The sequence below is a fragment of the Aethalodelphis obliquidens genome, unplaced genomic scaffold, assembly GCF_003676395.1.
Source record: "Aethalodelphis obliquidens isolate GAN/ISIS:26980383/991018 unplaced genomic scaffold, ASM367639v1 scaffold113, whole genome shotgun sequence".
Classification (NCBI taxonomy): Eukaryota; Metazoa; Chordata; class Mammalia; order Artiodactyla; family Delphinidae; genus Aethalodelphis; species Aethalodelphis obliquidens.
In genome coordinates, this window is record NW_020838057.1 from 1,675,713 (window position 1) to 1,700,624 (window position 24,912).

Genomic DNA, 24,912 nt, shown 5'->3' on the forward strand with positions numbered 1-24,912 from the left:
TCAGCCTTCTGGGTAACGTAGTATTTTTTTCCCCTGCAAACAACCAGGTGTGTGGAGCAACTTGCCTCAGAGCATCAGTGAAAGCAGTATTTCTGCACTCTCTCCTCAAACACCATGAATGGTCTCTATCGGTGGAAAAAGACTCCCAGACTCCCAGATTTTTTCTAGCAAGGAATGTGAAAAATGTGTCCTGACCCTGGAATTCTGTCACCTGCTCCTTCTTGTTCATCCCTAGTATCACTTTAAAGCTCACTGTGTAGAGCCCTGTAGGCCACTATAAAGAAGTCATATGTTCCCTGTGTGTTCTAGAATATACCCAGGAATTAATTTGGTATGTTAATATACACAGAAATGGGAATGATTGTCATGAAGGAAGTAGTTTATGCTCACACATTCCTAGAAACAGGAGACAGGGCACATCACAAAGGGCCATGAGGGGAAGACCAGGATGGGTCAGGTCAGGAGGTAAGAGAGGTGAAGAAAACATGGTCCACAGCTTTTATTGTGTTTTCAACAGGAAAGATAAGACAGGGTAGGATAAACAGTTTGGTATTGGCTAGTTTGAATACTGTCAACAGGCTTTCGAGCATACGGGCTGACTTATTTGCCTGGCACAGGCCCTTAGATGATGAGAAATATAGTCTCCTAAGTGTAAGAGTCAGAAAGAGGAGGGTTTCCGACTAGGGGCTTTGGGTTGCTTAATTTACACATGAAAGAAACAGCCCCTAGGAGTAGTTTGTTACCTCTAAGAATTGGCTAGTCCTGAAAGGGGCATTCTTGGGAATTTCCTGGCAGTCCAGTGGTTAGGATTTCATGATCTCACTGCTGAGGGCCCAGGTTCAATTCCTGGTTGGGAAACTAAGAGCCCACAAGCCACGCTGTGTATTTGGGGACCTCAATTATTTGTCTTTCGCCATTTTCAGAGGTGTGGGTCTATGAGAAGGGCATGTGGAACAATCTCTCTAAAATACCAATCCCACGGGAGATAACTGGGATCTTACTAACACCATCATCCCTTGAATACCTGCTTTCTACTTGCTCACCTGGACAGCCCCTCCTTGGAATTGCTCCTTACTCTGTCCATGACTCTCTACCTTGTTGCAACTCAAAGATCACATCTGGCTTGACGCACTGACACCCTGTTCTTTGGAAGTGACATAAAAATGGCCAATTTGGGGCTTCCCTGATGGCACAGTGGTTAAGAATCCACCTGCCAATGCAGGGGACACGAGTTCGAGCCCTGGTCTGGGAAGACCCAACATGTCGCAGAGCAACTAAGTCCGTGCGCCACAACTACTGAGCTTGCACTGTAGAGCCCGCGTGCCGCAACTACTGAGCCCGTGTGCCTAGAGCCCGTGCTCTGCAACAGAGAAGCCACCGCAATGAGAAGCCCGTGCACCTCAACAAAGAGTAGCCCCCGCTCGCCGCAACTAGAGAAAGCCCACGTGCAGCAACAAGGACCCAAAGCAGCCATAAATAAATAAATGTATATTTTTTAAAAAAGACTAAAAAGGGGGGTGGGGCACAACAACAAAAAATATATGCTTAATACACGGATCTCCAAATTAAAAATCACAGCAGAGAGAAATTTCCTTCAAGTCATCCAGCTGGTTAGAACAAGGCCAGGAAGTGTAACCAGGTGGTCTGACTAGAGGGTCCATGCTCTTGACACTGCTCCAAGGAAGGGAAAATAGTGCCCATTTACAATTTAGCTTAGACCACTCAATTGTCAGGTGTGTAACATACCTGTGAACAGATCACAAATCTTTAACCCTCAAAACTCAAGGATGACGTCTTTGAGCATTCCAGAGGCACCTCAGCATCCGATAACTAAGACAGGAAAGGCAGTCTGCGGGCCAGAGTATGAGTACAAAGGGGAGAGGCAAATACTCCCCGAGACCAGATTCCTACAGATCTCCAGCATCACGTCTCTGTAGAGGGCCCTCCCAGCTGGACCAAATGCTCCCATACCATCTCAGTAAAACTCACAGACAGGTCCATGAACTTGACCAAGCCTGTAACAAACCCTTTAATCTCCAGTTATGCACATTTAATGATGTAGGAATTATTATGACCCCATGTTCTTTAATTTTTTTTTGTTTAAGTCAAAGGCTACAAGTTTCAACAGTGGGAACAAACAGTAAATGAGAAACTGTTGACACATGTGCAATGGAAATACACAGCATTGACCTGGTCGTTACATCTTTGTACAAATAAAAACAAAGGGAATATTTGCAAGTCAAACCACTGACGACATATCTAAATAGACACAGATTTATTGAGAGGCAAGATTCTTTCTCACAAGACATTCTCTATATTTTGTCATCACTAAATTAAGTCTTGACCACTATGTAAGAATTTCCACTCTGACATAACTGATTGTTTTCGTTACAGTGATTTACATGTATATAAGCCTTCACCTCAAAGCTATGACTTATTTCTTGTTGTAGCAAACTGTATTTGTTAAAGAAATTTGAACTTCCTCAACATTTAGGTATCATTTAAGTCACTGTGAAGAAGAGTTAATATGGCATGCTATCATTTGAGCTTCAAAGTTTGCCCTTGGCTAAAGTTTGAGGCCTTAGATTTCGGGAGGCTTCCTATCATTCCCAGAAATGATGAATGGCTCAGTGCACCTATTGTTTGTGTAAACAAGGTGGCTTATGCTGCTAACCTGTTATGCTTCTGGAGGTCTAGAATTCTGTTATACTCTAGACAGAGTGCCCAATAAAAATCATAGGCACTGAGGTTCTAATAAGTTTCCCTAGTAGACATTTCACACATGCAGTCATAATTCACTGACAACTTAAATTAAGCACTCAGAATTCCTAAAGCTTGTCCCTGGTTTCCTCTGGACTCCAGTCCTTGTATCTTTTCCCTTGACTGAGATTGCTTTGTATTCTTGTGCTGTCATAAACCTTCGATGTTCAGTATAATATGCTGAGTCCTTTGATGCTTCCTAGTAAGTCAAACCCTGGGTAGTCTTGAGGACTTTCAACACAGTCATTCCTTATGACTTTTAAAGTCTTATAGATCTGTCCATAAAAGCCCATATAGTTTCTCTTTGTGGTCAACGTAAGTCATATACTGTGCCAACTATACACACAGCTTTGTGTAAACTCTGTGAGGGAGGCAAACATAAAAATACACTACTGTGTGGCCATTCACTAACACACATATATTGAGTGTCTACTGAGGAAAATAAAAACGTAAAGTGAACAGAATCAGACAGTGGCTGGATGTGAGAATGATAAAAGAAAAATGGCTGTGAGGTGTCTGGCTTTGTCAACAAGACAGAAGATAGTGGAATTCACTGAGATTGTTTTTTCAGGCACCTCAAACACAATGTCTAAAACCAAATGCCCACCTTAGCCCTTTTCTACCTCCCTGCTTCCTCAGAGATTATCTATATTTCCTACAAAGTTACAAGAGATGATGCAACCATTGAAGACTGAGTTTGGTTTCTCACTCAAACTGAAAGGATGGCCAAGATGTACTATAAAATGAGAAAGGGGGTTACAGATCAAATGAGTATTATTTGATCCGTTTTAGTAAAAATGAATAGTGATCAGGAAAACAAAGATTCATACTACAAGAAGGAATCTAGGAAAGTGATAAGGGTATGGACTCTGCAGCCAGCCTAAATGGCCTCCAATCCCTAATCTCATACGTTGTAATGACTGTACAATTTTGGGCAAACTCCTTAATCTTTCTGTTCCTCAGTTTCCTGATTTGTAAAATGATGATAATGTTACCTATCACATAGACTTGTTGCAAAGGTTAAGAATTGATGTGTTTAAACATTCAAAACAATGGCTGATATACAGTAATACCACGTTTGCTTGCTCTTAGAATTACTATGGGTGCATCCTTATGGTGATGGTCTTGGCCAAATGACACATGCATAAACTCAGTGTATATGAATACACAGAAGGTGTGGAAGTATGAACAGAGGGTAACAGACATGAGAAATATTCAACCTGGAGACACAGATTTGGGGGAACTCTGTCGATCACTGAGTATAAAATGCATTGAGTGGGAATTAACTCACTCATGGAACACATCACAAGTGAGAAAGCAATGGCCTTGGATGGACCCTGGGAAGCACATTGTTTAATACATGGGCTAAAGACACAGACTCTCTGAAGAAGGGTAAGAACTCACAGAAACCAGGAAAGGACCTTCAAGTCAGAGAGGTGGGCAGCAGTCCAACAGTGATGGGAGGGCGGGAGGAGGAGAGAGGACAAAAGGGAACTTTGTGAGACCTGCTTAAGCCAGGCAACCATGGTGGAGGTCATTCTTTTTTTTTTTTTTTTTTTTGGAGGTCATTCTTTAGTTGTCAGTGGAGCGAAAGGGACATGATGGGGTGAGGACAGGCAGTGGACATAACAGTCACACAGGGTGTATCTGTGAGAGAAAAGAGAAGGGCAGAGCTCAATACACATGTAGGGCAGAAAGTGCTTGGGGGTGAGGAACACAGGTATAGATTGTGAGGACAGAAGGGGATTCAGAGGGAGAATTTAAAGACCAAGAAGTAGAGGCACAAAAGAAAGACACTGGCCCTATACAAGTTAGGGAATATGGGAGAATGTGTTCAACAACAAAGAGGAAGACTGAACCTGGAAGACGAGTAGCCCATTCTCCTTTGAGGCTATAACAAGCCTTAGAGAGCTCAGAAATTTTACACACAAATCTTCCCTGGAGAACACAACTCTGAACAATCTGCAGGTTGCCCAGTTTTATTTTCTTGAGAAATATTTGTGGATAACAACACAGAAGATGGCAGGTCTTCCATTCCTCCAGATACTTCAGGATTTCTATTCCAGTATCAAGATAAACCACCAGAGAACCACTGACTTTGGACTACACAGTTTTGCTTGTTTTCTCAGAGTCCTTCTTTGGCATCATAAACTAGGCAAAGAAACAGAAGATGTGTAAAAGAACCAAACGGAAATCAGACAATTGAAAAATTCAAAAATCAAAACGAAAATTCACTGGATAAGCTCAATAGTAGATTATATATGAGAGAGAAGGAATCAGTGAGCTCAAAGAGAAATCAATGGAAATTAATCAATGTGAGCAACAGAGAAAAGCAGACTGGGGGAAACAAAAAGATGGGAGCCTGAGAATCCTATGGAACAAGAACAAGAGAACAAAGGGCTGAAAAAACTATTTGAAGAATAACTAAAAAGTTCCCAAATTTGCCAAGTGGCATACACCACAAAATGTGAAAAGCTGAGCAAACACCAAACAGGACAAGCCCTCCAAATTTTATGGCAGGTTACGTCATAATCAAACTTCTGAACTCTATATACAAGGAAAAAACACTTTCAAAGCACTTGACATAAAGGATACATTACAGATAGGGAAATAATGAGTCAAATGGCAGCAGATTTCTCAACTGAAAGAGATCAGATTTCCCACCTGGAAGACAGAAGGAAATTACTTACTTGCCTTTCAAGTACTAAAAGAAAAGAACTGCTGACCCTGAATCTTATATCCCACAAAAATATCCTTTGGGAATGAAGGAGACATAAAGACATTTTTAGATGAAGGAAAACAAAAACATTTTTTACCAGAAAATCTGCAACAAAAGACAGGCTATAGATTTTCATGGGGCAAAAAATTTAAAAAGAAACTGTTAATGGAAGAAACTTGAGATTTCAAGAAGGAAGAAAGAACAATGTAATGAGTAAAAGTAGAAGTAAACAGACTGTGCTTCTTCTGAGTTTTGTAAAAACTGTTTGACAGTTGAAGCAAAAAGAACATCATCCAATATGGTGTTCAGTATATGAAAAGGAAATACTTAAGACAATTATATTAAAAGAATGGGGAATGTAAAGGTACCCAATGGAAGTACGGTTTCTATGTGTCAAAGTGCTAAAGTGTTGATACCGTAGGCTGTGATAAGTTATGTATGTACAATACCTAGAATAACCACTAAAATACAAGAGATATACTCAAAAACATCACAGATATATCAAGTGGAGTTCCTAACATTAAAGTAACCCACAAGAAGGCAAAACAAACAACAAAAAGTACCCCCTCAAAACCAAACAACAGAGCAACAAAAACATCATAAAATGGTAGTTGTAAGCCCTAAAAATATCAATAATTATTTTAAACTTAAATGGCCTAAATATACCAATTTTAAAACAGAAATCAGTAAGATGGATATAAGAAAATGAGCCAAGTATATGCTATTCACAATATTCACATATTACATTACTTCAAATGTAACAATATAGATAAGGTTGAAAATAAAATTATGGAAAAATATAAACCATGCAAACATTAACCAAAAAACTCAATAGTAGCTATGTTAATATCAGATAAAATATACTTCAAAGCAAAAAATTTTAGAGGAGCAAAAAGAAAGCATAATGATAAAAGGGTTATTACACCAAGATGACACAGCAATCCTAAATGTGTATGCACCAAACAACAGAGCTTTGAAATACATGAAGTGAACACTGACAGAACTTAAAGGAGGAAGAGACAATTCTAGAATTAAACTGCAGGACTTCAACACCCCTTTCTCAGCTGTTGATAAAAATACGAGGCAGGAAATCAGCAGATATAGAAAATCTGAAAAACACCCTCAATGAACAGTATCTGGTACATACATATACAAACTCCACTCAATGACAGTAGGATACACACTCTTTTCAAGCAGCCTTACTGAACATTCATCAAATATCCTGGGTCATAAAACAAACCTCAAAAAATTTAAATAGCCAAATCAAACGTAAAAGAAATCAGAAGAAAGCACAAAATACTCCAAACACTGGGAAATTAAACAACATCCTTCTAAATAATCCATGGGTTAGACAGTCTCGAATAAAGAAATATTTAGAACTGAATGAAATGTAATTAGAACATAAGACAAGAAGTTAAAACAGTACTGTGAGGGAAATTTATAGAACTTAATGCTTACATTAGTAAAGTGAAAAAAAAACCCACAATTCAATAACCTAAGCACCCACCTCAAGAAACTGCAAAGGAAACTACTATCAAAGCAAGTAGAAGAAAGGATATAATAAAGACCAGAAAAAAATAATAATTCAGTGAAATTAGGAAAAGATAGAGGAAAAAATGATATAAAGTGCTGGTTCCTTGAAATAAAAAAATTGATAAATGTCTAAGAAGATTGACAAAGATAAAAGAGAGTTAACACATTTCCAATAATAGGAATAAAACAGGGACTATAAGTACAGATTCTGCTGCCATCAAAAGGATGATAAAGGAATACTTTAAACAAATAAGAAAATTTAGATGAAATGGGACAATTCCTAGAAAAAGATAAACTATAAAAACTTATCCAATATGAAATAGATACTCTGAATAGTTCTATACATATTAAATAAAATAAATACATAATTACAAAGCATCCAAAAGAAAAATCTCCAGGACTAAATGGTTCACTGGAGAATGCTACCAAACATTAAAAGAACAAATAAAACCAATTCTATACAACACACTGTCTTGTGAATAATACAACACCTGTTAACACATGTTAGGAGGCCAGAATCACCTAGACACCAAAACCAAACAATGACAATTGAAAAAAATATATAGAAAGAAAACTACATATCACTGTCACTCATGAAATTAGAGGAAAACTTCCTCAACAAAATACTAGCATATTTAATACTGTAATATAATATATAAAAATAATTATACTCCATGACCAAGTGGGGCTTATTCCAAGGATACAAGGCTGGTTCGACATTCAAATCTCGAACATAATACATCATATCAACAGGCTACAGAAGAAAAAACACAGGATTCTATCAATTGATTACAAAAAAAGCATTTGACAAAGTTCAACACTCATTCACAACAACAAAAAAACACAGTAAATTAGGAACATGGGAAACTTTCTAAACTTGATAAAACTCTATGAAGAAAACCTTACAACTAACACCATAGTTAATGATGAAAATCGGAATGTTTTTCCCCTAATATCAGGACCCAGGCAAGAACATGTTTTCTCACTACTAGTATTTAACATCATATTGGAAATCTTAGCTAGTGCGGTAGGACAAGAAAAGGAAATAACAGGTATACAGATGGGAAGAAGTAAAACTGTCTCTAATTGCAGATGATACTTCTATGTAGAAAATCCCAAGCATTCTATCAAAAGAAACAGCAAGGTTGCAGGATAACAAAATAATATGAAAAATATACACATTTCTGTATACTACCAAAGACTGTGTGGAAATTCAAAGTTTAAAAATCAATGCCATTTATAATTACTCAAAAAACAGAAACACCTGTATATAAATCTTAAAAACATTGTACAGGACCTATTACTGAAACTTATAAAATAGTAATGAAGTAAATCAAGCCATATCAAATAAATGTACAGACATAATGTTTTCATGAATTGGAAGACTCAAAACAGCAAAGATGCCAACTCTCAACAAATAAATCTACCAATTTAACTTAATTTCTATCAAAATTCAATACAGCTTTTTTTTCTGGTAAAAACAGACAAGCTTATCCAAAATTTTACATGGAAATTCAAAGTAACGAGGAATGTTAATCAGTTTTAAATAAGAAGACTGAAGACAGAGGACTCACTTTACCCGATTAAAAGATTTACCACATAACTAGAGCAATTAGTAAACTAATAATAGTACAGGACCAAGAAAAAGTCTGAGAATTAGGTCTTTAAAACCACATGAAGAAAAGGTTTGTTTTTAAAGAATCAAAGCCTAAATAGTCTAAAATGGTTCAACAGAACGTGCCCATTCATATGTGTATTCTTATCTCCTTAAATATAAAGGCATTTGATGGCTCAAACCAAAAAATTAAGGTCCTTAAGAATAGAAACAATGTTTTAGAACAAAGGAGACGTTCAATGAAAGTTTTCAGACCTGTCTAACTCTCTTTAAACTGGATAGCAATGAATGTATATACAAGACACATAGAGTCTAGGTTCTTTACCATGGAAACAAAACTATCCTCCCGCCAATTAACTAAGGAATCAATGACAAAGTGCCATAGCTTGGCAAGGAAGTCTGAAAGAAACATTTTGTAGTTCATTTTCTATTTTAAGTCTCTCCCTTCTTTTTTAAAAAAATTCCTGAGATAACACTGAAGTGTAAACTAAGAAGAAAGATGTAGCTGAAGGTTTTCCTAAGTGCATAATAACCACTGGGTCTCTCTCTTTGATGAATTCTCAGATGTAGAGTAAGGCTCTAGGTTGGGTCAATTTCCAATATGACTCTTTAGATGACAACTGATATCCTGCAATAGGTATTTTCACAGGGAAGAAAATTGTGGTGTTTCTCTTTGGTATGAATGATCAGATTCTGAGTAAGATGTTTCCTCTGGCAAAAGATTTTCCTCAGTGGTTACATGCAAAAAGTCTTTCCCCAATAGGAGTTCTTGAAGATTGACTGAGGATTGCCCACTTGTGAAGGTTCTTCCCACATCTGTCACGCTGACAGCGTTTCTCCCAGTATGAACCCTCTGATGCTGAGTGAGGGATGAGCTGCGACTGAAGGCCTTTCCGCACTCACTGCATTCATAGGGCTTCTCTCCAGTGTGGATGATGGAGTGTCGAATGAGGTTTGTGCTCCAGCAGAAGGTTTTCCCACACTCGAGGCATTCATAGGGCTTCTCTCCACTGTGAATCCGCTGGTGCCTGGTGAGGCCTGACCTGCGGTTAAAGGCCTTCCCACACTCCATGCACTCGTAGGGCTTCTCTCCAGTGTGGATGCTGAAGTGCCGAATGAGGTCTGCCCGATTGCTAAAGGCTTTCCCACATTCTTTGCACTCAAAAGGTTTCTCTCCAGTGTGGGCCCGTTTATGCAAGATAAAAGTGGAGCAGTGGGTGAAGGCCTTTCCACATTCAGTGCACACATAGGGCTTCTCCCCAGTGTGAATCCGCTGGTGCCTCTTGAGGTATGACCTGTGGTTGAAGGCCTTCCCACACTCGAGGCACTCAAAGGGCTTCTCCCCAGTGTGGATGACATAGTGGTGAATGAGGGCTGCGCTCTCACAGAAGGCTTTACCGCATTCACTGCATTCGTAGGGCTTCTCCCCAGTGTGAATCTGCTGGTGCCACATGAGGTATGACCTGTGTTTAAAGACCTTGCCACATTCAAAGCACTCATACGGATTCTCACCACTGTGGATAATGTAGTGTCGAATGAAACCTGGCCTATCTCGGAAGGCTTTTCCACATTCTTTGCACACAAAGGGTTTTTCTCCAGTGTGGCTCCTGTTATGCAAAACAAAAGTGGAGCGGTGGGTGAAGGCCTTTCCACATTCATTGCATTTATAAGGCTTTTCTCCACTGTGAATCCGCTGGTGTTGTGTAAGGTGTGACTTGCGGTTGAAGGCCTTGCCACACTCCATGCACTTATAGGGCTTCTCCCCGGTGTGGACCATGTGGTGTTGAAGGAGATAAGTGCTCTTACTAAAGGTTTTCCCACACTCTGTGCATTCATAGGGCTTCACTCCAGAGTGAATCCTCTCATGTCGAGCAAGGAGGCGTTTCTTATTAAAAATTTTCCCACATTCGTTGCATTTAAAAATACTTTCCTCTTCCTGAATCATGAGATCATTACCAGATCCACATGAGTCATGGTCATGGACAGCACTTCCTGGAGGGACTGGCTCCTCTACAATCTTTGAACACACACCACCAGGTGTCCCTAAGCTGCCATATTCAGAGCTTGGTTTCCCAGGGAGCTTGCCCTTCTGGGGTTCTATCTCTGGTCTCAAGTGTCCTTCTTGCATTTCCAGTGACCCTTCCTGATCATTGATTTGGCCCAACTGGGAGTCCTCTGAAACTCTTTGTATTAGTTGTTGCTGGAGTAAGACTCCCTCAGACAGGGCTGGCTCACAAGTGGTAGGTTCTGTGGTCTTGGGCTTTCCTTTGTCACCTGAAAGAAATTCAATACACAAAAAGATCTGTTAATAATGCCAACACGGAAGAAAGAAAATCAGTATTTCAGTGAAAAAAATGAAGATGGAAATAGTGTCTCTGTGTCTGCCATGTTTCCCGACCTCTGAATCCCAGGATAACAATTTCTTTCTTTCCTGATCCTCGGACTGTTGACACCTTGAAAGGGAGACCCAGAGAACTAGCTGGGTGAGAGGACAGGGGGCTGGAAAAAGACATGGTCAATTCCAGACTGGATAGTTATGCAAATAAGTAACTCATCTGGGCTCACAGAGAGTTCATGGTGAAGAGATGACTCAGTGCAAAGCCTGAAAGCCCAACTATGTGATCAGAAGGTTGGGGTTTTAAGCCATAAGATAACAACTAGACCTCCAGAAACAGAAGGAGGGCAGGAGACTGAGTCATACAGGCACTGATTTAATCAGTTGTGCTTATGTAATGAGACTTGGTGAAATTCTTAGGTTGGCAATATTTCATGCATATATTGCCATACATCAATGCCAGGAGGCTAACAAGTCTGAGGACATAGTAGCTTATGTTTGGAACCTCTCCAAAATGTGTTCCTAAAAAACATCTGATGCAAACCTATTGGACAAAGAATTTACAACAACCATCTTAAAAAAGCTCAAGGAGCTAAAGGAAGATACAGAGAAAGTCAAGAAAACTAGGTAAAAACAAAATGGAACCATCAATACAAAAAAAGAAAACCTAAAAAGAAATAAAAAAGAGGGAATTCCCTGGTGGTCCAGTGGTTAGGAGTCCATGCTCTCACTGTAGGGGGCCCAGGTTCGATCCCTGGTCAGGGAACTAAGATCCCGCAAGTCATGTGGCGCGGCAAACAAAAAAAGAGAAAAGAAATGAAAAAGAAATTCAGGAGCAACAAGTTCAGTAACTAAAATGAAAAACTCATTAGAGGGATTCAAAGAAAAATTTGAGCAGGAAGAAGAAATAATCTGCAAACTTGAAGACAGGACAATGGAAAATATTGAGTCTAAGAAACAGAAAAAAAGAAAAGACTGAAAAATAGTGAGTAGAGCCTAAGGAACCTGTGATACACCCAATGAATCAACATACTCATTAGGGAAGTCCCAGAAAGAGGAGAGAGAAAGGGTCAGAGAGAATATTTGAAGAAATAGCGGAAAACTTCCCAAATTTGATGAAACATCCAAGAAGCTCAATGAATTCCAAGAAAAATAAAGAGACTCACACTGAGAAAATTACAATCAAACTTTTGAAAGCCCAAGATAGAGTATAGCAAGCATGAAGCAACTTGTTACATACAAGAGGCACTCAATAAGATTATCAGCAGATTTCTCATCAGAAACTTGGGAGGCCAGAAAGCAGTGGTTCAATGTATTCAAGTGTAAAACGAACAAAAAGTGTCAAGTAAGAATCCTGTATCTAGCAAAGCTGTCCTTCAAGAGGGGGGAAGAGGGACTTCCCTGGTGGTCGAGTGGTTAAGACTCCATGCTTCCAGGGCAGGGGGTGCGGGTTTGTCAGGGAATTAAAATCTCACATGCAGCTCAGCACAGCCAAAAAAAAAAAAAAAAAGTGAGGAAGAAATTAAGACATTCCTACATATGAAGGCTAAAGGAGTTTGTTACCACTAGATCTGCTCTGTAAGAAATTCTCAAGGGAAAATTCTTCCAAGGTGAAATGTAAGGACACTAGACAGTAATTCAAAGCTATACCAATAAATAGAGATCCTGATAAAGGTAAATACATGGGCAATTATAAAAGCTAGTATTACTTTGTAACTCCACTTTTAAAATATATATATATATATATGTGTGTGTATATATATATATATTTATTTATTTATTTATGGCTGTGTTGGGTCTTTGTTGCACACGGGCTTTCTCTAGTGGCGAGGGGGGCTACTCTTTGTTGCGGTGCATGGGCTTCTCATTTTAGTGGCTCCTCTTGTGGAGCAGGGGCTCTAGGCACGCAGGCTTCAGTAGTTGTGGCACGCGGGCTCAGTAGCTGTGGCACATGGGCTTAATGGCTCCACAGCATGTGGGATCCTCCCGGATCAGGGCTCAAACCCTTGTCCCCTGCATTGGCAGGTGGATTCTTAACCACTGTGCCACCAGGGAAGTCCTGTGTAACTCCACTTTTTGTTTTTACATGATTTAGAAGACTTTTTAAAATTGTTAATCTAAAGGCTACTATTATTGTAACTTTAGTTTATAACTCCATGTGTAGTTTCCTACATAATTTAAGAGACTAATGCATTCAAAAGAATTAGTAGTTTAAGTTTCTAGGCATACAATATATAAAGATGTAACTTTGTGACACGAACAATTGAAAGGGGAGATGACAGAGCTGTAAAGGATTTTTGTTTGTTACTGAAGTTAAGCTGGTATAAAATCAAATTAGTGTTAAAACTTTAATATGTTAGATGTCATTCCCATGGTAACCACAAATAGCTATAGAATTTAAAGTAATTCCAGAAAGGAATTTAAATGTTTCACTACAAAATATCAACTAAACACAAGACTATAACACAGGAAATGAGAAAGAAAAAAGCTATAATGCATATAGAAATCAAATATCAAAATGACAGAAGTCTCTCCATATCAGCAATTACTTTAAATGTAAATGGATTAAACTCTTCAATTAAAAGACAGAGATTATCAGAATTGATAAAAACACATGATCCAGAGACTTCCTTGGTGATCCAGTGGTTAAGAATCTGCCTTCCAATGGAGGCGACACGGGTTCGATCCTTGGTCTAAGGAACTAAGATCCCACATGCCTTGGGGCAACTAAGCCCTGGCACCACAACTACTGAGCCTGCACACCAGAACTAGAGAGCCCACATGTCGCAACTACACAGCCCACATACTCTACTACAGAGCCCATGTGCTACAACTACTGAGCCCGCGAGCTCTGGAACCCATGTACCACAACTAGAGAGAAGCCCACACATTGCAACAAAGAGCCCACGTGCTGCAGCAAAAGATCCCATGTGCCACAACTAAGACCCCATGTAGCCATAAATAAATAAATATTAACTTCTTACAAAAACCCACATGATTCAACTATATGCTTTCCAAAAGAGACTCACTTTAGATCCAAAGACACAAACAGATTGAAAGTCAGAGGATGGAAAAAGATATTCCATGCAAATACTAACCAAAAGAGAGCAGAGGTTTCTATATTAAAATCAGACAAGATAGGCTTTAAATCAAAAAAGATTACAAGTGACAATGAAGGACAGTATATAACTAAAAGGTATAATACAGCAAGAAGATATTACAATTGTAAACATTTACATAATGACAGAAGATCAAAATACATGAAGCAAAGAATGACAGAATGGAAGGGAGAAAGAGCACTACAACAACAGATGGAAACTTCAACGTCCCATTCTCAATAATGGAGAGAACAACCAGACAAAAGATAAGTAAAGAAATAGAGGACTTAAATAACATAATAAACCAACTAGATCTAACAGATACATACAGAACATTTTACCCAACAACAATAGCATACACATTCTTCTCAAGTGTACATGGGACATTTTCCAGGGCAGACCATAGGTTAGGCCACAAATTAAGTCTCAACAGATTTAAAAAGATATCATACAGGGCTTCCCTGTTGGCGCAGTGGTTGAGAGTCCACCTGCCGATGCAGGGGACACGGGTTTGTGCCCCGGTCCGGGACGATCCCACATGCCGCAGAGCGGCTGGGCCCGTGGGCCATGACCACTGGGCCTGTGCGTCTGGAGCCTGTGCTCTGCAGCGGGAGAGGCCACAACAGTGAGAGGCCCGCATACCACAAAAAAAAAAAAAAAAAGATATCATACAAAGTATGATTTGTGTCTAATGAAAACAAAAACTTAACATACCAAAACTTACAGGATGCAGAGAAAGCAGTGTTAAGAGGGAGAGTTGTAGCTATAGATGCTTCCAGTAAAAAAAAAAAGACCTCAAATCAACAACCTAACAACATAATTAAGTAGGAAAAGAAAAGCAAACTAAACCCATACCTAGCAGTAGGGAATATGAAAGATTAAAGATAAATAATACAGGGGACTTCCCTGGCAGTCCAGTGGTTAAGACTCTGCGCCCCCAATGCAGGGGGCACGGGTTTGATCCCTGGTCAGGGAACTAAGATCCTGCATTCTGTGGCCAGTTAAATAAACAAATATTTTTAAAAAGGTAAATAGTGCAGAGAATTAAAAAACAGAGAAAAATCAGTGAAACAAAAAGTTAGTTATTTGAAAAGATCAACAAAATTGACAAACCTTTAGCTAGATGAACCAAGAAAAAAAAAAAAGATTCAAAATACTAAAATCCGAGATGAAAGTGGGGATATTACTTTTGATTCTATAGATATCAAAACAGAGTATAAGAGAATACTGTGAAGAACTATACACCAACAAATTGGAAAACCTAGATGAAATGAACATATTCCTAGAAACACAAAACCTGTGAAGACTAAACCATGGAGAAATAGAAAATCTGAATAGACCTATAACTAAAAAGGGATTGAATTAATAATCAAATTCTCCCAACAAAGAAAAATCTTGGACTTGATGGCTTCACTGGTGAGTTCTAACCAAACATTTTTAAAGAAGAACTAAGACCAATCCTCAAACTCTTCCAGAAAACTAAAGTGGACAAAACACTTTTAAACTCATTCTGAGACAAGCATTACCCTAATAGCAAAGCCAGGTACACTACAAGAAAACTACAGAGCAATATCCTTTATGAATACTGATGCAAAAATCTTGAACAAAATATGAGCAAAACGAATTCAGCAACATATCGAAAGGAATATACACCATGACCAAATGCAGTTTATTCCTGTAACGTAAGGACAGTTCAACATATGAAAATTGATCAGCGTTAACACATCACATTAACAGAATGAAGGAAAAAGTCCACGTGATAATCTCAAATGATGCAGTAAAAGTCTTTGACAAAATTCATGATAAAAAAAAATCAATGATGAAAGTCTGAAAGCTTTTCCTCTAAGATCTGAAACAAGTTAAGGACATCTATTTTCACCACTTCTATTCAACATAATACTGGAAGTTCTAGACAGAGCAATTGGCAAGAAAGCGAAATCAAAAGCATCCAAACTGGAAAGGAAGAGGTAAAATTATCTTTGCTTGCAGATGGTAGTTTATTACATGTAAAAACCACAAAAACGTCACAAAATAACTGCTGAATAAATGAGTTCAGCAAAGTAGCAGGATACAAAGTCAACACACAAAAATCAGTTGCATTTATATACATGAATAATGAACAATCTGAAAATGAAATTACAAAACAGTTCTATTTACAATAGCATGAGAAAGAATACTTAGGAATTAATCAACGAAGTGAAACACTTGCACAATGAAAACTACAAAACATTGCTAAAAGAGTTAAAGATGATGTAAATAAACAGAAACACATACCATGTTCCCAATTTGGAAACCTAATATTGTTAAGATATCAATACTACCCAAAGTGATCTACAGATTCAATGCAATCCCTATCAAAATCCCAGCAACATTTTTTTTTTAATCTTTTGGCTGCGCCGCATGGCATGGGGGATCTTAGTTCCCCGATGACCGGGGATCAAACCTGCGCCCCCTGCATTGGAAGCCCAGAGACTTAACCACTGGACTGCCAGGGAAGTCCTCCAGCAAATTTTTTTGCAGAAATAAAAAAAAATCCCCCCTAAAATCTATAGTGCATCTGAAGAGACCCTGAATAGCCAAAACACTCTTGAAAAAGAAGAACAAAGTTGAAGAACAGAAAATTCCCGATTTCAAAACTTACTACAAAACTACAATGATCAAATACAGTGTGCTACTGGCATAAAATCAAATAGACCAAGGGAATAGAATCGACAGCCCAGAAATAAACCCTCACATATATCATGAAATGATTTTTGACAAGGGTGCCAAAACCATTAAACGGGGGAAAAGACAGTGTTCACAACAAATGGTGCCGGGAAAACTGAATATCTACATGCAAAAGAATGAAATTGGACCCTTATCTAACATCATATACAAAACTTAACTCAAAATGGAGAGAAGGGACTTCCCTGGTGGTGCAGTGGTTGGGAGTCCGCCTGCCAGTGCAGGGGACATGGGTTCGAGCCCTGGTCCGGGAGGATCCAACATGCCGCGGAGCGGCTGGGCCCCCATGTGCCACAACTGCTGAGCCTGCGCTCTAGAGCCCGTGAGACACAACTACTGAGCCGGCATGCCTAGAGCCCGTGCTCCGCAACGAGGAGTAGCCCCCGCTCACCGCAACTAGAGAAAAGCCCATGAACAGTAACAAAGACCCAACGCAGCCAAGAATAAAATAAATAAATTTATTTTTTAAAAAAATGGAGAGAAGAAAACATAGGGCAAATGTGGCATGGCACTGGATTTGGCAAACATTTCTCAGATATGACACCAAAGGCACAGGCAACACAAGAAAAAATAGAAAAATTGTAGTTCATGAAAATTAGGAAAATTTGTGATCAAGACACTACCAACGGAGTAAAAAGATAATCCAAAGAATGTGACAAAATATTTGCAAATCATATATCGGAAAAGGGATTAATAATCAGAATATACAGAGAACTCAAACTTAACAAAACAAAAAAACAGCCTGATACAAAAATGGGCAAAGGACTTGAATAGACATTTCTTCAAAGATATACAAATGGCTAACAAGCACAAGAAAAGATGTTCAACATCACTAATCATTAGGGAAATGAAAATCAAAACTATAATGAGATACCATCTCACAACCATTAGGACAGCTATTATCGGAAAAAACAGAATAACAAATGTTGGTGAAGATGTGGAGAAACTGAAACTCTTGTGCACTGTTGGTAGGAATGCAAATTGGCACAGACTGTGGAAAACAGTATGGCAGTTCCTCAAAAAATTAAAAATGGAAATATTGATACTACATGATTCAGTAATTCCATTTCTTGTTATATGAATTCTTTCAATTCAAAAGAATTGAAATCAGGGTCTCAAAGACATTTGTACACCCATGTTCACAGCAGCATCATTCACAATAGCTAAAACATAGAAGCAACCCAAGTTTCCACCAAGGGATGAATGGATAAGTAAAATGTGAGACTGAGACACACACACACACACACACACACAAGAATATTACTGAGCCTTAAAAGGGAATGACATTTTAACACATGCTACAACATGGATAAACCTTGAGGACGTTATGTTGAGTGAAATAAGCCAGTCACACACACAAAATAGTGTGTGACTCCATTTACATGAGGTACATAGAGTAGTCAAAAATCACGGACACAAGAAACCGAGACGGACTCCTGCCTCCAGGCCAGAGGAAAAGTCTGCTTCTCCGAACTTGCCGAAGGAAGAAAAAGAACAGCAAGAAGCAATTGAACATACTGATGAAGTACAAAATGAAATAGACAGACTTAACGAACAAGCCAGTGAGGAGATTTTGAAAGTAGAACAGAAATATAACAAACTCCGCCAACCGTTTTTTCAGAAGAGGTCGGAATTGATCGCCAAAATCCCAAATTTTTGGGTAACAACATTTGTTAACCATCCACAAGTGTCTGCACTGCTTGGGGAGGAGGATGAAGAGGCGCTGCATTATTTGACAAGAGTTGAAGTGACAGAATTTGAAGATATTAAATCAGGTTACAGAATAGATTTTTATTTTGATGAAAACCCTTACTTTGAAAATAAAGTTCTCTCCAAAGAATTTCATCTGAATGAGAGTGGTGATCCATCTTCAAAGTCCACTGAAATCAAATGGAAATCCGGAAAGGATTTGACAAAACGTTCAAGTCAAACTCAGAATAAAGCCAGCAGGAAGAGACAGCATGAGGAACCAGAAAGCTTCTTCACCTGGTTTACTGATCATTTTGATGCAGGTGCAGATGAGTTAGGAGAGGTCATCAAAGATGATATTTGGCCAAATCCATTACAGTACTACTTGGTTCCAGACATGGATGATGAGGAAGGGGAAGGAGAAGAAGATGATGATGATGATGAAGAGGAAGAAGGATTGGAAGATATTGATGAAGAAGGGGATGAGGATGAAGGTGAAGAAGATGAAGATGATGATGAGGGGGAGGAAGGAGAGGAAGATGAAGGAGAAGATGACTAATGGAACACTGATGGATTCCAACCTTCCTTTTTTAATTTTCTCCAGTCCCTGGGAGCAAGTTGCAGTCTTTTTTGTTTTTTTTTCTCCTTCTCCTCTTGTGCTCAGTTGCCCTGTTTTTGAGGTCTCTTTTCTCCTTTATACCATGGCTCACAACTTATTTTGGGGGGAAATACCTTGAGCAGAATTCAGTGGGAAAAGAATCTCTACCCTTTTCTGTTCCAAATTCATTTTTATCCCTTCCTGTCTCAACAAAAACTTTATGGAATCAACACCATCATGCTCTGTGGGAAAAAAGAAAAACCTTCTGCTCCCTTAGCTCTGCTGGAAGCTGGAGGGTGCTAGGCCCCTGTGTAGTAGTGCATAGAATTCTAGCTTTTTTCCTCCTTTCTCTGTATATTGGGCTCAGAGATTACACTGTGTCTCTATGTGAATATGGACAGTTAGCATTTACCAACATGTATCTGTCTACTTTCTCTTGTTTAAAAAAAGAAAAAAAAAAACTTAAAAAAATGGGGTTATAGAAGGTCAGCAAAGGGTGGGTTTGAGATGTTTGGGTGGGTTAAGTGGGCATTTTGACAACATGGCTTCTCCTTTGGCATGTTTAATTGTGATGTTTAACGGACATCCTTGCAGTTTAAGATGACACTTTTAAAATAAAATTCTCTCCTAATGAAAAAAAAAAAAAAAATCACGGACACAGAAAGATTGTGGTTGCCAGGGGCAGGGCATGGTAGGGACATAGGGGGATTACTGTATAATGGGCACAGAGTTTCAAATGATGAAGAGTTATGGAGAAGGCTGGTGGTGATACCTGCACGACATTATGACTCTATTTAATACCACTCAATGTATACTTAAAAATGGCTAAGATGATATATTTTACACTATCTGCTTTTTACCATACCCACAAAAAAAGATAACATGAGTAATGCACAAAGAATCCCTACAAATCAGAAAGAAAATGCAGGGCTTCCCTGGTGGCACAGTCTGCCTGCCAACGCAGGGGACACGGGTTCGAGCCCTGGTCTGGGAAGATCCCACATGCCACGTAGCCACTAAGCCTGTGTGCCACAACTATTGAGCCTGTACTCTAGAGGCCACAAGCCATAACTACTGAGCCTGCGTGCCTCAACTACTGAAGCCCGCACACCTAGAACTTGTGCTCCACAACAAGAGAAGCCACCGCAATCAGAAGGCCACACACCACAACAAAGAGTAGCCCCCGCTCGCCGCAACTAGAGAAAGCCTGCACACAGCAACAAAGACCCAACGCAGCCAAAAATAAATAAATAAATAAATTTGTTAAAACACAAGAAAATGCAAACAAGTCAATAGAATAAAATAGACGTTTATCATGAAATGACATTTCAAAGAAGAAAACTTAATTCATAGATTGACTCACAATCATACAATAAGGTGCTAAAGTTCCTTATGAACGAAGGAAAAGCAAATCAAAACCATGTGGGATACAATTCTGTATTCACTTGATTGTCAAAAATTGAGGAGCCTTATAATACCAGGTATTGGTCAAGGTATGGGTTGAAGAAACCTCCATTCTTTCCTGGTGGAAGTGTAATTGGTTTAGCCCCTTTAGAACATAACAGGAATTATCTTGTAAACTTGAGAATTTGCACAGCCTATAATCCAACAGTTTCACTCTAAGAAACATTAAAAGACAGCCTAAACATGAGCAAGATGACCAATATATACAAATGTTATTGGCAGCACTGTGAGAGTGAAAAAATGTGAACAATTAAATGCTGCAGACAATGGATGAATACAATGTGAGACAGGAATATTTTTAATTTATTTTCTTCACTGTAAGGAACTTCAGCATATTTTTACTTTGAGCAGAGAAAAGGATAAAGTTATAAAACAAGCAGAATATAAGTGATAAAGGCACTTTCATGAAAAGCTATTTTCCAGATTCTGATGTCGGAACTGGCCATGCCCAGGGGCAAGACCTCTTCAACTAGGTGAAAAGAGAAGCTACAGATAGGAGAGTCCAAATGAGTGTGGAAGGGCTGAAGATCAAGCAATATGAGGCAGACTTTACTTTCAACATGAAAACTTGCTGACACATTAGTGGTCACATGCTGAGGCATCTATGGCTACACCTGGGGTAGCTCATGCAGGACAGAGAGCTGACCAGAGGCATAAAGCAGATGTAGAGACCAGTTAGGGGAACTACTAGCATCCCGCAAGGAAAAGATGATGAGACCTTGGACTCAGAATGTGGGGACAGATCTGATGGGAGGTGGTAGAAGTGACAGATTCAGGAGATGTACGTGATGTAAAATGGACGGGATGTGGGAGGTAGCCGGATATAGGGGCCGATAGAGGTGGAGGGGTGAGGATACAGTCTCTGGGGCTGTATCCAGTCTCCAACCTGCCTAGACGGCAGGACCATGCGCTCTAACTTGGGAGAGGAAGGAGTGAGCATCGTAACGGGTTCCTTGCCAGGCATGTTGACTGGGTGCCTCTGAGATATTCAGGTGGAGAAAGGCAGAGAGCAGAAGGCAGAGGCTCGGAACTGCCCCTCTGAGGGGCTGTCGACGGGCTGCACACAGACACTCGCAGGCTGGTGGGGCCGCCCGAGGGACTAGGAGGGAAAGAGCACGACTCTGCAGGGGCCCCATCACCACACGGCGGCCCCAGTGCCCTCAGCAGCCCAGATGTGGGGCACAGCAGGACAAATGTCACCGTCAGGTTTTACCAAACAGGAGGAGTACGGAGACATGCAACAAGGGAAGGCTTCTTGAGTATCTGGACAGGGTGGGAAAGGGGAGGCAGAAGAGAGCTGGAGAGGCGCTCGGAGAGGAAGGAAGGCCCTTTTCCTCAGAGGTCAGAGGGAAACGTGAGATGCATTACTCATTACAATACAGGGACATGAATGACACCAACGGCTTACTTCCCACGAGCCACTGACTGCGGTGCAGACGCTGTGCTAAGCGGTTTTATGCTTTAATGCGTTATATGACCACGTCCCCAGCAACCCAAGGACGGAGGAACTATCAGGAACAGACTGAGCGCAGCAGACCACACTCGCCAAACCATCTGCTCCTCCACTTGGACACATGGCTCAGCCCCATCTCCCAGCCCCATCCCCCGAGTGTGGCCAAGTGCCTAGTGCCTATCAGTGGAAGCGGGGGGCTGGCGTTTGTGCGAGTCTTCCTTGCCCTCTCACTCTCCTCTGCCTGCTGCAGGTCAGGACAACCTTCAAGCCACATGCTGACGGCAGAGTGGACCCGGGTTCCTGAACAGCTGTGTGATGCACAGTCACACGGACCGGGTGTGCCTCAGAAAAAGTGCTTCCAGGGACATCCCTGGTGGTCCAGTGGTTAAGACTCCAAACTTCCACTGCAGGGGTCACGGGTTCGACCCCTGGTCGGGGAACTAAGATCCTGCATGCTGCGAGTCGTGGCAAAAGAAATACAAAAAAAGAACAAGTGCTTCCATATGCTGAGCACCAAGACGCTGGAGTCTGACATGGCAGCTAAGATTTAACTTAGTCATACTTATATATACAAAGACACAAGGAGATCCCGAAGTTCACCAGGGCCACAGAGCTGGTGATCGGTCGGCACCCAGGCTTGAAGCCCAGGCAGCTGGAGCCCAAGACACATCTCAGCTCATGCACCTCTATCCTCCAGGAGGACAGAGGGACCTGGGGTCAAAGGGCTCCGTGGCCTCCAGACCACCACAGACGCCCGAACAAGACACTTCCCCAAGGAACCAGGGCCAGCGACCTTCCCCTGCAGGGTTTCCCAGCTGCCCAAACCTTGGCTCCTACCTGGACAGGTGCTTCGGGAGAGGTCTTTCTTCACTGTCCACAACTCCTGCCCCTGCTCCAGTTGGTAGATCAGCTCAGATCTGGGAACAGGACACCCTGTTCATGGAGAAAGGAAGAAGACACTAGGATTTCTGTGAAAACAAAGAAAACCTCTCGATCTAGTGTGGGACTTCAGGATGTGGGCAAGACCTCAGAATGAAGCTGCTCCCATGCATATACAAAATGCTGTACTGTGAACTGGAAACCAAAGACATGCCACACTGCCATGGAGTTTTTATTCCTAAGTCAAAAACTAACATATAGTGTATAATCGTAGTAAAAGGACTGTGTTCAAGCAACTTAAATGCATTACATCATTTCAAAATTGAAATAAATTTATGGAGTAATTTAAACAATTAACATATTTAAAATATTGACTCTTGGGAATTCCCTGGCGGTCCACTGATTAGAACTCTGTGCTTCCACTGCAGGGGGCAATGGGTTCAATCCCTGCTGGGCAACTAAGATCCCGCAAGCTGCATCGTGCAGCCAAAAAAAAAGAAAATTGACTCTTTTCATTCAAAACAAGTTATGTGTCTTCATTGATCCAGTTCTTTTTTTAGAACCCAAGCAAAGTTTTGTATTGTTCTTCCTATAGGCCACAGAGGATTCTATCCTAGGGTTTCCTCACAGCATTCCCAGCAAGTACATATTGTGATCAGCACCACTTTTTAAAAAATTATAGTTCATTTACAACGTCAGATTAGTTTCAGGTGTACAGCAAAGTGATTCAGTGTATTTATATATATACACACACACATACACATATATATTCTTTTTCAGATTCTTTTCCATTATAGGTTATTATAACATATTGAATATATATAGTTCCTTGTGCTATACGGTAGAACCTTGTTGTTTATCTATTTTATATATGGTAGTGTGTATCTGTTGATCCCAAACTCCTAATTTATCCCTCACACCCCACCCCCCAACTTTGCTTACCATAAGTTTGTGTTCTATGTCTGTGAGTAGCCCTATTTTATAGATAAAAACCATACAGAAACCATGCTCAGGCAGATAATGTGATTTGCCAAAGAGGCCAGAATTGGTGAATGGCTGAGCCAATATGGAGCCCAGGTCTAGCCATCTCTGCTCTGTGTGCTGTTTTACCACAAGGCTACACAACACTGTTCCAGAAGGTGCTGGATCCAGGCATGGGGATAATGAGACTCCTGAGGAGTAACAACGGTAGTGACGGCAGCAAGCTTCTCAACTGCTAACCTGCACGTAACCTGGTCACACGAGGCACAGTTCTGACCCCTTCCCATAAGTTAGCCATGTACCCTTGCTACGGCCCCGGCAAGTAGATACCATCTTACCCCATTTTACCAACGAGCACCCCAAGGCACAGACAGCTTCAGTAATTTGCCCAGGACCACAAGGTTTTAAGGAGCAGAGTGGGGACTGAACATAAGAGTCTGGCTCTGGAGCCTGGGCTCCCCAGCACTACACTAAGGAGGAAACAGCAAACACCCCTGAGTGGGGCCAGCATCCTGAGACCGAGTGCAGGGCAGTTGTGAGGCAGGGATGTGAGCACGAAGATTCACCCGCTGGGAACAGGGGCCAGGGTGGGTGTGGCAGACTCAGTGACCCTAGATTTCAGCGTTTCATGAACTACTAGAAAATAATAAAATTGAGAATCCTACACAGTGGTGTATGGTCACGTTGGACATTTATAGAAACATCAAATAACATCTACTTTCATCAGTATTTCATAAAAGGATTGTTGCTTAAAATAAACCCACAGAGGAAGCTTCATCAATGAAAGTGTATGTTCTTTACTGGGTAAGTTCAGCTGTATGAGACTCAGTGCAGTAGCTGAGTTTTCCTGACTTTGCTAAGGACCAGGAGAGCATGAGAATCAAATGCGTGCCTGGAACAGGCCTGATATGCAGTCAGTCCTCCAATGACCAGAGTGAGCTGTGACTAGCATTAACATTAATATTTTTCTTAAAAGTGACCCACTTTTTATTTTTCTTACATTCGTTCAAAAAGGGAATCCTCATTGTAAAAACAAAACAAAACAAAAGGGAATCCTGGGCTTC

At 40.4% G+C, this 24,912-nt stretch overlaps 1 protein-coding gene across 1 annotated transcript in view; it reads right to left on the reverse strand.

Annotated features, from left to right (window-relative positions):
• Positions 1 to 4,723: 4,723 nt before the first annotated feature.
• The window catches only part of LOC113615147 (uncharacterized), a 71,752-nt gene continuing 51,563 nt past the window's right edge, over positions 4,724 to 24,912 (reverse strand). Inside the window, exons 13-14 of the mRNA XM_027097218.1 lie at positions 22,826 to 22,921; positions 4,724 to 10,901 (exon numbers count right to left, since the gene is read on the reverse strand). Of these exons, the coding sequence (XP_026953019.1) occupies positions 9,271 to 10,901; positions 22,826 to 22,921 (1,727 nt within the window). The 3' untranslated portion in view covers positions 4,724 to 9,270. The remainder of the gene's footprint in view (positions 10,902 to 22,825; positions 22,922 to 24,912) is intronic.